Here is a 17,903-nt window from a genome sequence, read left to right as displayed (position 1 = left end):
CGAATCCATTTGCATATTTAGATTGTAAGAAAGAATGTTACCTTTTAGATTCTAAGATAGAGGAGAATAAAGAGTCTCCAAATGTCACCTACCAATTCACCGGATATCCTGTATTTGGAGGTTTGAATCAGAAACATAATTCATCTCATTAGATAACTGTCCTTCTCTCTTCCAGCTAGAAAATAAAAAATTCTGGCTCAAATTTCCAATACACTAAGCAAACTCATCCTTCAACACTTTCTAAACCTTGCAAAGACTCTTTCAAATGTGACAACTCTTGATCTTGGGATAACCAAAATAATCATCTTGAGATAATTAGTATTTGACATCCAATAATTAGACCCATAAGTTGTTTGGCTGATGAAAAAAAGTTCAAACTATCTTTTCAAGAAGAGCAATATTCGCACAATAAAGATCTCTAATCCTCAAACCTTCATATTTTTTTTGGAGTAACCAGCACCTTCCAGCGAACAAGATTTAATCCTCTTCCATCAGTCTGTCTTTTAAAAAAAAATCTCATTATAGACTCCAGTTTACTGATGGTCCCTTTAAAAAAAATAGAGACTTACATCTGGTATGTGGGAATAATAGCTACAACAAAATTGACTAAGCAGAATCTACCTGTTCGGTTGAGCAAACTTCCTTTCCAACTTACTAGTCTATCTTAAATCTTATTCAGGACACCATTAAAAGTTGAACGGGTAACTCTAGAATGGATAAAAGTAACTTCAAGATATTTTTCCAAGTTCTGTACAAATATGATGGAAGACACCGCAGTGAAGATCTCATTCCTTATCGCAGAGACATTCTTGAAGCAAAGCACTTTTTACTTCTCCACATTAATCTTCATCCTAGATGCTTTACCAAAATTCTCCAAAACCACCATCACATTTTGTACTTGTCTCATTATATCTTTACAGAATAAAAATAAATCATCTGTAAATATTAAGTGGGATATTCTTGGCCCCTTTTAGAAACAGCAACTGACTCCCACAAGTCTAGATAAACCTGATGACTAATAAAGCATGCCAATCTCTCCATACACAACACAAAAGATAAGGTGACATAGGGCCTCCTTGCCTAAGACCCCAACTAGAAATAAATTCATTTTGATGATTCCCATTCCATAGAATAGACAAGGAGGAAGCAGTGACACAATTGATAATCAAATTAATTGTAAGACTAAAAAAAATAAAGTTCTCAAGCGTATGGGTCAAAAATCTCTAGTCAACTCTGTCATAAGCTTTCTCCAAACCAATTAAAAGCCATAGTGCCTTTTTTGAATTTAGTCTTCTTCATAAAGTGGAGAAATCCTTATGCAATAATGATGTTGTCAGGAGTTCCTCGTCCCGGAATAAACCCTCTTGAAACTGGGCTAACAATCTCCACAAGATGAGGACAAAACCTATTAACAACGACCTTTGTGTTGATCTTGTAAACCATGTTACAGACACTAATTGGCCTGAAGTCTTTCATAGATATACTGGCATTTTAACCTTTGAAATAAAAATCAATAAAGTTTCCATCATCTTCGGATCAAGAGCAATAATGAAAAACGCCTGCTTAGCCATATTCCAAACATCAAGACTAATAATCTCTCAATATTTCTTGAAAAAGAAAGCTTGGAACCCATCTGGATCTGGAGCTTTAAAAGAATTTCTGTGAAAAACAACTGTCCTCACTTCCTTCATAGTAACTAGCGTTGTAAGATCACTGCAAGTTTCTTCATGCAGAGAAGGAAGAGGCACATCACCAAGACAACCCATATCAATATATATCATCCGAATGACAGAATAAGCTTTTGTAGAAAAAATTTGCTTCCCAACTCCTTGAGGGGAAAGACCATAAATCTTATTATGCTTCTTTTGCACAAGAGTTTGAACATGAAAGAATCTTATATTCCTATCTCCAAACCTTACCCACTACTCTCTTGACTTTTGGAATCATAGGAGCTCTTCTTACATTAGAGTGTTATTATAATCATCAATCAACTATTACTCTTTCTAACGCAAATAAATGCCATCCACCATTTCCAAACACTTTTGCAAATAATTAATCTGGAGCTCTAATTCACATTTTCAAACAAAAGTGTTACCAAAACACTTTTGAATTAAACTATAAGGAATTCTTTTGCATTTTCGAAAGCTTGACATGAATCCTTCTATTACCAGGCTACCATAACTGGTTCACAATAATATCCCTGTACCTGGGATGAGTAGTCCAAGTAGCAACAAATCGAAAAGGTTGATTCCCTTTAGGACGAGGACAGCGTTTACAACACACTAGAATAGGATAAAGATCAGACTGAAGCCTATTTAAAACTTCTACATAGGTCTATGAAAAGATAGATAACCAACAACTATTTATATAAACCAAATCAAGTTTTGTTGCCACGTCAACATAATTTTTTACCCTCCTGTACCAAAAAAAATTGTCTTTCAATAGTCTTAAGATTAAACAAACCACTATCCCCCTAATGAAGCAGCAAACCTATCTGCTCTTTGATGAGAAAATTGGCAACCTTTAGATTAATGAGAAAAGGTTATTTCATTAAAATCACTAAGAACAATCCAACGTCCTTGAAAAATCATGAATTATGCAACACGATAATCCTAAAGGAGAACTCTTTTATTAAATTGGGAGCTACCATAAATACTATTATACCTCTAAATCAAATGATCAAACTAAACTTCAACCATAACACTTTGATCAAAAGCATAAATGAACTTAAGACTAGCACTCTGCGTAGATGATAGAAACCAAATACCCCTTATGTCTCTCCACTTCCACTGTACCAATAGAGCGATACTCAAACTTTTTTCAGAATAATTTCAAATGTTAAAAAGGGGAGTGAGTTTCAACCACAATAAAAAAAAAAATAGGTCTAAATTTTCTAACATGTTTCTTACAATGCACCCGAGCTAACTTATTAGAAGTACCTCTAATATTTCAAATAATTATATTTAAACTATTAACAAAAAATAGAGACAGAATAAATAAGAACATAATACTCTAAATAGAATCACCAACTTCAATAGATTATTTGTTCTACGATGTTGGCACTCCCTGATCCTCAATAATTGCCACCCTTAGACTCCCAATGCTGCACCCGCTGCCACGCTTCCATCTATTGAGGCTCTCTCTGTTGCGCTGCCATTTCTATCAATCAGAGAGTTTTGCAAGGAGGAAGGTCGCAGGAAATTCCAGAGAGAAATTTTACGACGTGCTAGAGTGTTGTACGATAAAGATGGTACATTTTCATGTTTTTCTCGCTGCACCATTCTAATTTCAATTGATTTGCATCAATCATCATGCAAATTGGGCTTGTGGACCCTTTCCGAACCAAACTTGTGCTGCATTCAATCTTGAGCCTTCAAACTTGATTTATAGCCCATTGTAAATTTTTTCTTACGTAGAACTTGTTCTGAGCCCTCTCCATTATCTATGCATGCCTCATTAACATGAACATTATTTACATGAGGAGTCAATGATTTCGTACACATATGCTTCCTTTTAACAACTCTTGATTCATCACCTAAATCACGAGAATCCTTGCCCAAATCACGAGCTTCTGATTCAACCTCTTTTTAAATTTTTTGATAGTGCACTGGTGTCGGGGCCTCATGATTCTTTCTATTACTGAAAGCATCACCCTTTTTTTTTTAAGACTCCTTTTCTATGCACACTGATTTATCATGCCCGTACTGTGCATAAATAGAACGAATTAACTGTAAGCTCTCATACTCCACTTCATGAGTGACGCCCTCCACGATAATATGTTTGATTACCAACAATTCTAAGATTAATCTGAACACAAACTCGAGCATATCTCCCTCTCTTTGTAACCTTTGTGGCCAAGTTCACTTTCACCAGAATTCCTATTGCAGATGCAACTCACAATATTGCTTGTTCCAGGTAGTACCAAATTGGAAGTTCCGAGACCCAAATCCATACTAGCGTTGATCCAAAAGATTGTTTCTATGGCCTAAAGTCCACATCTTATGGTTTTACTGCGACATAGTGGCCATTGATCAACCACGGGCCACCAAACATGACCTTCTCACAATCCGCAGCTACATCGAATTTAACCATAAAATATCCAAACCCACGTACAACAAATCAAACCCTCTTTTGATGTGCCATACTATCCGAAACTTATGCATAGGAGCCATGTAACCATAATACTTATCCAACACCTTGATCACGATGGCTTCCTGATATGGTTCAGTTAGATAGCTCTTCGCCTCTTTCGTAAAACTGATGTTCGGTGGACGAAAATCACTCTGATTACCTATCACTTTGAGATACCATCCCTAAATAAAGACCCTACTAATGCAAAGGCTTTGGATTTCTCTACACCAATGATCTTATCTCTAAAAGAGATCTTAGATGGCTTTTCTAAACCCTGGCCTCTCAAAAAGAATTCTCTTTGACATTCGATACACACCCTACGCTCTTTCCTTTATCCTTTCCGACGGCATAATCGTCTTTTTTTATTGTGTTTCACTCTCAAACTCTCGCTCCACACTCTCCTTCTCTCATTTTTTTAGTTCACATATTTTATTATATCTAGTAAAAGAAGATGGCATAGATTCTTATTTAGTAATTGATCACCCTTTATACTTATATCAAATACATAATTTTTTTATTTAAAAAAAAGGACAATTATTTATAAACAGAAATATAATATATTTTTCTAGTAAGAGTCTTCTAGAAATTTATCGTTGATTGATAAACTTGACCGATCTTCCAATCCTGTGTGAATATATTAGGAACCAGAATGGTCTTTCCTTTGGTGCCATCGGGATAACGTTGAACGAGTGTAAAATTGAATGGAGGTTGTATAGCATAACCACCAGCAAAAACACTCCAAGTTGCACCCCACACATGAGAAATCTCTAAACCTTGTTCAGGACCATTTTCTATATGAATATCTGCATCTCCATTTACGTATTCCATTGATACTTCTAATTTATTTGGTTCAGAATTTTCACCCATTCTAAATGCTATAGAACGTCCAAATGAGCATGAAACCCTAAAGAACACCATACAAATAAAAATTGAGAGAGAGATACAAAAAAAAAATTTGATTAAAGTATTATTTTTATCTTTAACGTTTAGACTAAATATAATTTTAAAATTATCTGTAACATTTTAAATGTACTATTTAAATTGTTAACCTTTCAAATTATTTTAATATTATCTTACCATTAATTCTGTGATAAAAATACACACAAAGACATTATAATTTACTATGAAAAACTGATCTCATATTATCATTAGTGAAAAATAAAAAATTAAATAAAAAGAAGATAAGTAACACTAGCATATGAGAAAACGAAATATAATTAAGATTTTGTATGGTTAGTGTTATTTTTTTTTGTTTATTTACTTTTTATCTTTTTACCAATAATATGAGATCGGTTTGCCACACTAAATCATAATATTTATGTGTGCATTTCTGTTATAAAATTATTAATAGAGATGATAATAAGATAATATTGTAATAATTTTAAAATGTAAAAAATTTAAATAAAATATTTAAAATGTTAGAAATAATTTTAATTTGAGATTTGATCCAAATATTAAAGACAAAAAGATTCTTTATTTAAAATAATATAAGATAAAAATACTGTATTTTTTATTTTTTATTTTTATATTGTTCTTAGTTTTTGTATGAAGTTAATGTCAGATAAATTGTCTCCAATAGAACCATTTTTCTCATTAGTCGTTATCTCATTTTTTAAAATAAATTTATATTATTTAATGTCTCAATATTTTTATCTTAAAAAATTATCAAATGAGGAGAGCTTTTCTTTTATTGGTCTCAATCGTCATACTAATTTTATTGAGTGTGCCTTAATATGAGGTAGTAAAACTTTTTTTGTGTGTGTCTATATATATATATATATATATTAGATTGTGTTTGTAAATCGTAATGGCTAAAATGGATCAATCTAATGTTTTTAGTTCTTAACAAGTTAAAATTTAAATTAAATGAATTCCAATCAAATTCTTCAAATTTTAATAGATTTTGAAAAGCAAGCCAGTTAATTAAAAATCATTTAAATTTTATTTTAAAGCACAGGTAAATAAATATTCCAAATTGATCTTTAAACAATTCATGCTTCAAATGTTGTTCCCTAACAGAAAAAAGTCTCTAATATTTGTTAAAAATAAACAAATTAATCCTAAATAAAATAAAAGACATTTCAGTTTTTGAAAAAAACAAGGACTAATTTGTTATTTTGTTAAAACTATTTAAAAATTAATTTTTTTTGGAGCTAATAATTTTTCCGAAACATAAATAATTAAAAGGACCAATTTATTGTATTATTATAGAAAAAGTCTAGGGTCCAACACTTTTATTAAAATTTAGTCAGTATTTAATTAACAAAAAAAAGTAATCACACACTATTAGATATAATTTTACACTATTAAAATACTAATAATAATTAATTGATGACTATAAATCACAAAATTTACTGTCCCTAACACTCCTCATTACTATATATAAAAGATTTAGTTTGAAAATAATAAATTATTTGCAAAACATTATACCTTCTGTATTGAAGGTTGACTTGTCCAAGTTTACGAAGAATATCTTGTTGACCTGGATTTGCAATGGAAGCAAAAGCGGCGCCACTGAGATTGAAATGGTATCCTGAACACGATGGGCATTCATCACTTACCACCACTGTCACTGGCTTCCCTGAACATGCTGCATTATCTGTGCATTTCACCTATATATCATAATCATCTTCATTTGTTATCATATTTTTCATCATTAATTCATTCTTTAATACATTTTTATGTTTATTAATTTTTTGAAAATTAAAAATTGTAGCATATTTAAAAATAATACTTTTGGATTTTTCACTATTTTTATTTTATCAAAATAAATTTCTCAAACGTATAAAAAAAATAAAAAAAAGGATAGTTTTTATGAAAAATTAAAGCAAATAAATGTACCTCGTAACAAGCACCACATCCATAACCTTGACGAAAAATATAATGGCCTACAGCCGCTGTCAATTTAGAAATTGGAGGACTCTCCACAGTTTTACCATAACTACATGCACCACCTACACATAATTACATTAATATAATCATATTAATCTCTAACATTAATAAATTATTAGAAATATAATTATTTATATATCTCCTTTTATTAATTTAAATTTTTATAAAAAATTATTTTATAACATAATATTAAAATTTTTATATAATCTAAAAATTTAGAGTACAATTTTTGTTCAGTCTAAAAAAAAATCGTCACAACACAAATAAAAAAAATAATGAATGGAGGGCTAGCAAAAGTTGACACAAAGCTAAAAAGAATTCTTATATGAGAAAACGTATTAAGAATATAGGAGTAGTAAGGGTCAGCAAATTGTTAAAAAAAAATATAGTTATTCATATGTCTTTTTTTATCAACTTAAATTTTTTAAAAAAATTATTTTATTACACAAATTACTTTGATTGAGTCAATTGGAATATCATTTTTAATTATGACTTGCATCCTTAATATGAATGTATATATTATTAAAATATACTATATTAGATATAAAATCATATATCATATATCTTCTGTCTCTATCTAAATTCTTAAGTGTTCTAAAAATTAATAATTATAACTAAAATATTTAAAATTCGATTCTTATAGTCCTAAAGCAAATAAATAAATAAATAAAATTTCAGCACAAAATATGACTAGATCTACACATTATTATTCATTTTTCAAACCAAAGAATAATTTTATTGCCAAAAAAATATGTATTATATATATATATATTGTTTAAATGTCTTTATAAATTAATTTAAATTTTTAAAAAAAATTCCGTGACAAAGCAATTGGTAATAAATTAAAATGGTTAAAATCAACTATGGGAGTTGATTTGGCAGAGTCTAGTTTATAACCGTGAAAAAAATAAATAAAAGCATTTTACTTGGTACATACAAAAAAAGAAGAAGAAGAAAAAAAATCATAATATTAGCATGTGAATTAATTAAATATACAAAGTATATATAATAAAAATAATTTAACTTGCTCACTCACTATCTGAACCAGCACCATCGGGGGTTCCATACCATGTAGCTTGTGTTTGGTCCCATGGTTTTTCATCATTTGGAACTTTTGAAGGATTGAAAAATTTGGGGTTGATGCAATAGCAAGTAGTGCTTAAAAGCATAGAACAAAGGACTACAAGATTAAATGTGTGAACCTTCATGATGAATTGATGATAGTTTTTGCAACTGTAGTAATGTATCATGTTTGAAACTTGCTAGCTAGTAGTATTTATAGTACATGATTTTAATAATTAAATTTCATATAATTTTTTGTTTAAAAATAGGCCATGTCAACATTCAAATTAGTCAAAAATTAATATTAATAATGTTAACTCTAATTTTTTGGTATAATTCAAAGAAAAAAACTTCAAAATATTCACTTAAAATGTTATTAAGCATGTGCAACTAACGTTGATATATTTTTTTTTTATCTTTTAACTCTTTTTTTGAAAATGATAAAGATAAGAGAGTATTAATTGGATGATTAAAATTCCAAAGGAGTAAATTACAAAATTATGTAAAATTAATTTTTTTTCTACAAATAAAAATGCGTATCTTGCTCAAGAAGAAAATTATGATCCATATAAAAAAGGTTTATAAGAAAAGGAAAGAATCATTATACATTATTATTATTATAAATTGTATAATATTCTGACGCTAAATGTATTTAGTGACATATTTTGGTTCAGTTCTTATGTGTCTCTATTATCATATATAATTATTTAAGAAAAATATTAAATATAATTATAAAATTTTCAGATTAATTTTTAGAGTAAGTTGGAAAAATATTTTTACAGAATAATTATTTACAAACTACAGAATATTTTTTTTAAATAATTATAATTAATTACACAAAAAATATAAATTATGACTACTTAAAAATATTAAAGTAATTAAATTATAAAATATTACTATCATAAATTATTAAACTTGTCATAACAATTAAAAATTATAATACACTATATTATAATTATAAAAAATTTGAAATTGTAAAATAATTGCAAAAATTACTAAATTAAATAATTATTACAGTAATTAAATACATTACATTAAATCTTAATTGCATTAGACAACAAAAACCTTTAATTACATTAAAAAATATTATAAATTACTACGTGATAATTAAAAACACTAAAAATTATAAAAAAAAAAACACACAAGATTATAAATTTAATATACAACATTAAAGTGATTAAAATTAATATCATCTTACATTTTAAATAATAAAATTAACCAAATAACGATGATTATAAAATATCTAAAAAATAATAAAAGTGATTAAAACTAACATGTTGAGAATGATCTAAATGCTCAAAAATATATTCTACCGAGTACCAACAATGTATACAGGAGTGAAGTTAGGCGACATTTAGCGGGTGGGGAGGGGAGGGAGTCTTTTTTTTTTTTTTTTTTTTTGAGTTTTCTATTTTAACAAAAAATCATTAAAAATAATTAAAGTAAATAGTAATTTTTTATAATGAAAAATTCGGATGCTAACATTTTTATTCATGAAAGTCGAAAATTAAAGTTATATTCATGAAAAATAGATTTTTACAAATAAAATTATCCAAATCTTACAAAATTAAATAAAATTTTCAAACTACCCTTTAATATAATCTATTTCAAACCTCTAATTTTACTCTACACCGCCCTACCACCACTTTCATCCTCTGTCAATGTCAACATCCTTCTTTTGCTTCTGCATCTGCATTTTCTTTGGATCTGAAAGACGAAGGAGGAGCCATCTCTATCACAATCGTCATTCCAACACAGAGGAGGAGGACTAGGATCAGATGCAACTTCTCCGTCCCCTCAAAAATCAACACCATTCCCGTCTGCACCTCCGTCAAAGCCTTTACTCTGGCAACCGTCGCTAATTTTGGTCCCGACTTTGACATTTTCGACTGCGCTGTCGATGGCCTCGGTGACACCATCTCCCTCACCGTTGACCTACACGTCCACCCAGGAAAGATCTCTATCTCCAACATATCCGATACAGGTAACAACACTACTAGGCTGAGCAAAAACCCTCTCTGGAATTGGGTTGGGATTGCCGCGCTCGAAGTCATGAAGATGCTTGAAATCCGCTCCGTCAGCCTCTCCTTTTCTCTTCAAAAGGGTCTCCCCTTAGGAAGTGGCCTGGGGTTAATACCCTTACTATCAGAATGTCACACTTTCGGTTGCACCACTTTGATAGCTAGGATATTACGACGACTTCTGTATACTTAACAATAAAATATGAGCCTTTAACTCGAAACCGTATTGCTGTTTCTTTGAAAAATAAAAAATTCTTTTTCTTTTTACAAAATGCATATATAAACAAATTCAATGACAATCTTCATATATATATATACGAGACTTCTTATACAAGTAACTTACAAATATACCAAACATACATATCATTACAAATTACGACTCTTATCCCTCTTTCAAAAATATAAAACAAGACGAAAGAAAAACTATAACTAAGATATATACAATACAATCAGATACGCAGAAGAAACTTCTTAAACTTCTCATCTGTCCTGAAAAGAGAAATTTGTAGGGGTGAGAATCTTACCACACGGTCTCACTAGGAAAGTTTTAGAATTATTATAAGAGGATACGTATAAAGAAATGAAGGAATTTCAAATGTAGATGATAATCACTCATCCTGTGAATCTTTTTAAACAGCAATAATTAATTATCCATAATTCAAATTCACTCTTCGATTGCAAGAATTTTAAAGCTCAAATAATATCTCATAACATAATTAAGTACGGCCTCCGGTTCAATATAAAATCAAATTACAGCCTCTGGTCCAACATATAACCAATCAACACTTGGTCTTAAAATCATCAATTCATTACCAAAACTCAGTCTCAAAATAGAATCAATCCCAGGTAACAAACAATACAAGGTAAACACAATTAGAAAGCAGTTACAGCAAGCACCACAATTAATAGTTAGACAGAATCAAACCAAAATACTTAAGTACACCCAAACACTAGCAACCAAATACAGTATGATACATGCATGCCCTACTGACCATGAGCTCACGTGTTACTAGAACCCGACACATCCGATAGCTAACCTGAACATGGTCTCTCTCTTGCACATTTCCAGGAGAAAAAATATTCCGGTCACAGAAGGAGAGTACCCAGTCACCATCTCAAAGGGAGAGTGCCCTGTCATCATCTCAGAGAGAGAGTTCCCGATCACCGTCTCAAAGGGAGAATGCCCTGTCACCTTGCAATCAGAGAAAACGTGGGCGGAATGACCCACCACATCTCCAAGAGAAATATTTCAAGCTTATCACAAGCTGGTCTTAGAGGGAGAGTGCCCTGTCACCTTCTCTTGGGATGTCAATCTTGTAAGCGGGATAAAACCACCGTCCTTGCCAATTCAGTCATTCAGACCACAATCAATCATAAATATTGAATCAAATCTCATCATCAATAACAATCAATTATCATTAATCATAGTCACCGACCTGTCACTCGACTTAATCAAAGTTCTCAAAACCGATTTCAATTTTATTTCTAAGTTTAAAACATTCTCAAGAGACTCGGAGATCATTTCGTTACGCCAAATCAAATTCAAATATTTTAAATTCACTAGATACTTTTCAAAACATAACCCTTAAATTAAAATTAATTTAATAAAATTTACCAAGTACCCAAAACCACTTTCACCTTCACTTTTAAATTTAAGACATTCCCGTAAAGGATCGGAATTTATTTCATTTTCACTAAATTAATTCATTAAAACTTCTCAAACGTGATTCTTTAATCAAAATCAAAACCAAATAAATTAAATTCTTATTATTTAAAATTTCGCTTAAACTACCTTGAATCAAGATTTATTAAATCAAATTCTACGACAAAGTCTCTAAACTTTAGGGGGCAACAACCAATCTCGTATTTTCTTATAATTCAATTTATTTTGAACTTATAAAAATTTCGACAGCACCTCCCCTAAAACTCAGACTTTACCACCCTTACGGATTCTCTCATTTTCATAAATTCTCAATTTATTTTGATCCAAAACAGCATTCAACCCCGAATTAACCAAATCAATAAGAATTTCTAGCATTTAATAAATTCCAATCAACTTACAACAATGCATTTTATCCAAATAATTTCAATCCAACGCCCAAATCCAGGAATTTGACGTAACCAAAAATTGCAACAACCATCACTTTCAATAAATCAAGAAAACCAATTTAACAACATCAATCAACTAATCAAGATATTCAGCCTTCTCAATTGATCAATAAATCAATCAAACAAATAATTACATTCATCCAAAACAACTCATTTCAATCTATAAGACTTACGTAATCATAAAAATATATTTTTCGCATTAATATTGACTTGTAGTAATTCTTGAAAGTAAAATAAGTTTAAGAAAAATTCCCTACCTTGATCGTGACTTAACTACGCGACAAAATTTTTCTTCTCCTGGCCCACAACAGTGACAGCCACAACCACAATTTCATTTTACTTCTGTAGCAATAGCGGCAGCTTCAATCGCGATATGTAATAACCGGAACTCGACTCTATGTTACGAAAACCTCAGAATCTTCACCAAACTCATAACAGAACACATATACACTAGTGGTGAGTGTTTTCAAGATAAGAATGACTTACTATGGCTAAAGAGGAATAAGACAACAAAGCGACAGTAACTCCGGCTATGTTTTTTGGCGACCAAAACGGCAGCGAAGATCCCCGACAGCGACGAAGCAGCAATAACAGCGGCATACCAACTCCTCCCACAACCTTTTTCACGCATGCAGCACTGACGGCCCAAGCAGTAACGACGGTGACAGAAACAATCACAGTGGGGGCAATTAGCGCGATGGCGGCAATAGCGAAAAGCAGGACTACGCAGGCTCCTTCTCTCTCTCCCTCCCCAGTTGGCAAAGACGACGGCTCTCTGTGGACAGCAACGACGAGCACGACGGTAATGGGCTCATCCTGGTCTGCAGCAGCGGCAGCCACAACCACAGCTCCAGTTTACTTCTGCAGCAATAGCGGTAGCTTCAATCGCGACATGTAATAACCGAAACTCGACCCTACATTACCAAAATCTCAGAATCTTCACCAAACTCATAACAGAACACATATACACTAGCGGTGAGAGATTTTAAGACAAGAACGATTTACTATAGCTAAAGAGAAATAAGACAACAGAGTGACAGTAGCTTCGACTGTGTTTTTTGGCGACCAGAACGGCCGCAAAGATCCCCGACAGCAACGAAGCAGCAACAACAGCGACATACCAACCCCTCCCACAGCCCTCTCATGCATGTAGCAGAGACGGCCCAAGCAGTAACGACGGTGACAGAAACAATCACAGCAGAGGCAACTGGCACGACGGCGGCGACAACAAGGAGCATGGCTACGCGAGCTCCTTCTTTCTCTCCTTGCTTTTGTCACTCTCTCCCTCCACAGTCGGCGAAGACGATGGCTGTAAAACCCTCAAAATTAGTAAATAATTAGCTAATAAATTAATTGTTAATAAAAAAATTAGAAAATAGAATTTTATAGTTTAATGAGGTATAATTAATTAAAGAGAAAAGGACAAATAGGTCCCTGACCTTTTGCCTCGCAGACAATTTCGTCCCTGACCATTGAAAAATACTTTTAAGTCCCTGACCTTCACAAAACTTGGACGGATCAGTCCCTGACGGAGACATTTGGACGGATCAGTCCCTGACGGAGGCATTTGGACGGAGGGACTGATTCGTCCAAGTTTTGTGAAGGTCAGGGACTTAAAAGTATTTTTCAATGGTCAGGGACAAAAATGTCCGCGGGACAAAAGGTCAGGGACCTATTTATCCTTTTCTCTTAATTAAAACATGAATTTTGACACTAATTTTAAAGAATTTGGTCCAAAATTGGGCCGAACGGACCAAACCGAACGAACCAGACCTGTATTGGGCCCAAGGCCCAACCCAATACCCATTTAAGGGAAGAACACAGCCACTTCTCCCTTAAACATAAGGGAAGCACGCTGAAAACTTTGGGGAAGGGGGGAAACAAGAACCCTAACCCACTATTGATTTCAATCTTCAATAACTTTCAATCCAGAGCTCCGATTGACGAGCCGTCAGCGATCACGCGTTCATCTCGGAATTCTCTACAAATTCCACTAACCAATTTGGTAAGAAACCCAATTTTTCTTGCCCAAATATCTCCTCTTCAATTTCGAATTTTTGGGATTTTTGTATTGAGGATTATGTGATTTTGATGTCTTAGGACCGAATTAGCTTGCAGAAATTATTGGGTTTTGTTCATTTGAGCCGTGGGTGAGGTAATAAGAAACCCCTAATTTTTGGTGAATTTCTAATTTTGTGAACTCTATGTTGATTATAGCAATAATATGTGATATTAGATTGAATTTGGATGTTGGTTGGAGTCGATTGATGATGTGGAGCAAGTGATGCTGAGTTGAACTTGCTTGATTGAGAATTCGGAGCTTGGAGCTTGTGGTGAGAAGGAATTTTGAAGGGTTTTGTGGCTTAGGGAGAAATCAGCCAAGGTATGATTTTGGTTTCTTGTATTTAATATGTAATGTCTTGTGAAAACTTAGGCTAGACGACCTAGGATAAGTTGGATTGAGAATGTTGGATTTGATTGGTAGTTTAGTTGATAGCGTATGTTTGATTTGTTGAGGCATGATAAATTTATTGGTTTTATGACATGAATATAGTTGATGATGGTGTAAAGATGATATTTGAAGTGTATGATGATGTAGGTATTGATGAGTATGTATATTGCTTGTTATATTGAACTTGAATTGTTGGATATGATCATGATGATGTATATTAAAGTTGTTGTGTTAAACATGGATTGTTGGATTGAAAACTTGATGGAGATGGTAAATTAGTGTATTGAGGAATGATGTGGTGTAGTTGAGTTTGGTTTTAAGCCACTATGGTAAGATTTGGTAAGTTTTAAAGGGGTTGGGGTTGAAATATTTTGGAAGTTGAGGTTTGGCAAAATTCTGCATAATCTATTTTCTGGCAGCAGTTTCGGATGCTTTTTGGGAACGATCTAACCATCAAAATTGGGTGAAAATCATTTTTCTTTAATCTCTGTGATGTGTAGATCAATCCTACAAAATTTGGTTAAATTTTAACGGTTGGATTAGGAGATATAAAGTTTTGAAGTTTGTTACTTTAAAGCTAATTTTCTGCTACTGCATAATCAAACCAGCAACTTTCCAAGCTTATATCTCCTAATCCTGACCATAATTTTGAGTGGGACTAAAATGACATTGATACTAGGACTATTTTCTTGTTTGTGTAGAAATTTTATACTTTCATAAATTATTTTGAAGAAGTTGTGCTTGTTTTAAAAATAGAGCTTTTAGCTGTTTTGACAGCGAAAATAGTTTTTGAAAGCAAATTTGTAATCAATATAACTCTCTTCAGAAAAATGATTTTTCTATGAGACTTTGGCTGATTTAAAGCTTTATAAGTCTATTTTATTTCTGAAAATTTTCAGATATATCAAGTGAAAATATGATTTTTGGTGAATTTTCTAAGAACAAGGTAGCTTGCTGTCTTAGTGCAGAACTTTCAAACTTGAAACCAATTTTTGCAAGAGAAAATGGCTTTCTTTTTTATTTTATTCAACTTAACTATTTCAAATGGGTTCGGATTTCTAGGATACTTCTATTTTGAGTCTAGAGATAGAGAATTAGGCTTGTAGTCTTCTGTGGACGGACTTTTAGATAAAATAAAGTGTGTGAAAAGGATGATGATGTTATGAATGATGGCAAAATTGATAATCAATGACTAATAATGAATGAATGAATGAACGAATGAATATGATAAATGAAGTCGAAATGAGATTGTTGTTGATGAGTTATAATTGATAATATGAATTGAGATTGAATGAATATATGTTTGAGATACCTGGGTAGTAGAAAGGATTGTGGTTCGTCCTGCTTGCTCCAGGTCAGAAATTGTGACGCCTGGGTAGTAGCGGCAGTATTGGTTATTCCATTCGCTCCAGGTTGAGCTTTTAAACACCCGTCTGGGTAGTGGCCGCAATAGTGGTTATTCCACTGGCTCTGGGTTGAGCGGGTAGTAGCAAGGGGGATTATAGCTCAAACCCACTTGCTCCGCAATGGGTGTTTCAGTCTATGGTTAGCTACCAGGACATGTCGGGTTGGCTATATAACCGACAGATGATATCATTAGCCATAGGACAGGCATGCATCATATGCATATTGTTTGAATTGTTTGTGTGTGCATTATTTGGGATTGCCTAAGTGAGTATAATATGCTATTTGTTATATTTGCTATCTGTATTACTTGTATTCTACCTGTGTTTGCCTTTGTCTGCTTGTTTGTCTTTTTTAATTTCACCGGAGATGGAGGAACAGAGGAAAGGCAGAGAAGTTACGAATTTTGTTAGGCTTAAGACTTGGTTAAGTTAGGAATCCTTAGAAAACTACCTTGACTTATGGCTTCTACTTTAGTCTTTAAATTTTATAATTTGAGTGTCGGCGCTCTAGGATTGCCTCTAGCATTCCCAGGACCTTATATCTTATATATGTAGGCACCTTTACCATATTGAGAACCCCCGATTCTCATCCCATACGATATTTGTGTTTTTCAGATGCAGGTCGAGAGGCACCTCGGTTGGCATCTGGAGCTTCTGCAGTAAAGTGGATTCATTTTGGGGTTTTACTTTTGGGTCTTTTGCTATATGTGTATAGACTCTCTTCATATATATACTTGTATTATTTTGCACCTCTTAGAGGTTTATGGAGAACTAGGATTGATTATATATGTATTTTGGGTTCTGGGTTAAGTATATATATGTATGTAAATATTCTCCGGCCAACTTTAGCTTCGCAGGCTGAGTCAGGAGCTTGTTATTTTGTATTCTTGACCCTCTATTATATATATATATATATGTTTGTGAACTCTAATTTTTTCTTCATATGCAAGTAATCTCTTTTCTGAGCGTCGTGCTTTTGATTTTGCGATTTTGTTTTTACCCATTCTTCAAGACTCCTAGTATACTACATTCTTTCGACTATTATATATATATTTATATCCTATCTTAGAGGTCGTAGCACCTCGCCACCTCTATTTTATATCCTAGGTGTAAAGCTCTATGTGGTAGGGTGTTACATTATGGTATTAGAGCAGTTCGTTCCTGTAGAGCCTGAGGGATGGACTGACTATGCTTTTATATATTTTTAGTTATATTCTTATATATAAAATATATTGATAGATAATTTTAATGGTTAATTTTAGTATATTTAACATCATTTTTACTAATTATATAGTACATTGATTTCAATGTTGTTTATTGAATAGTATATACTATATAAGCTAAGCTATGAAGTTGTAATCTCTATTTCTCTCTCTTTGTTCTCTGTAATTGGATATCACTCTGCCACTCCTATCTTCAATAGTAATTATATATTGTTGCAAGTTTCTAAAACATATATTAGTGTATTAATAGGCTGAATTCACCTTTCTATAAATTAAATGCGGATAATAATAATTTATTAGTCAAAATGATAAACAATTTATACTAATATTAGAAAGTTATAAGCTCAGTTCTTGAAATTAATAAGATTATATTTTTTCTATAAATTATATACGATGAAAGATATTTTTAAAAGAAAAAAAATTGGATATTAACTCTTTCACATATTTCATTATATCTAGTAAAAAAAGATGGCATAGATTCTTATATATTTAGTAATTGATTATCTTTTATACTTATGTCAAATACATATATTTTTTTGAATTTTATAAAAAGGGCAATTATTTATATATAAAGAGAAATATAGTATATTTTTCTAATAAGAGTCTT

At 32.0% G+C, this 17,903-nt stretch overlaps 1 protein-coding gene across 1 annotated transcript; it reads right to left on the bottom strand.

Annotated features, from left to right (window-relative positions):
- Window positions 1-4,710: 4,710 nt before the first annotated feature.
- LOC112730506 (putative expansin-B2) lies at window positions 4,711-8,273 on the bottom strand. The gene is made up of 4 exons (XM_025780587.1): window positions 8,060-8,273; window positions 6,973-7,085; window positions 6,562-6,743; window positions 4,711-5,035 (listed from the first exon to the last, which is right to left on the bottom strand). The coding sequence occupies exons 1-4, from the start codon at window positions 8,271-8,273 to the stop codon at window positions 4,711-4,713; spliced, it is 834 nt and encodes a 277-aa protein (XP_025636372.1).
- Window positions 8,274-17,903: the final 9,630 nt, after the last annotated feature.

Source organism: Arachis hypogaea, chromosome 12, assembly GCF_003086295.3.
Source record: "Arachis hypogaea cultivar Tifrunner chromosome 12, arahy.Tifrunner.gnm2.J5K5, whole genome shotgun sequence".
NCBI classification, from domain to species: Eukaryota; Viridiplantae; Streptophyta; class Magnoliopsida; order Fabales; family Fabaceae; genus Arachis; species Arachis hypogaea.
This window is presented reverse-complemented; position numbering and strand designations above follow the sequence as displayed.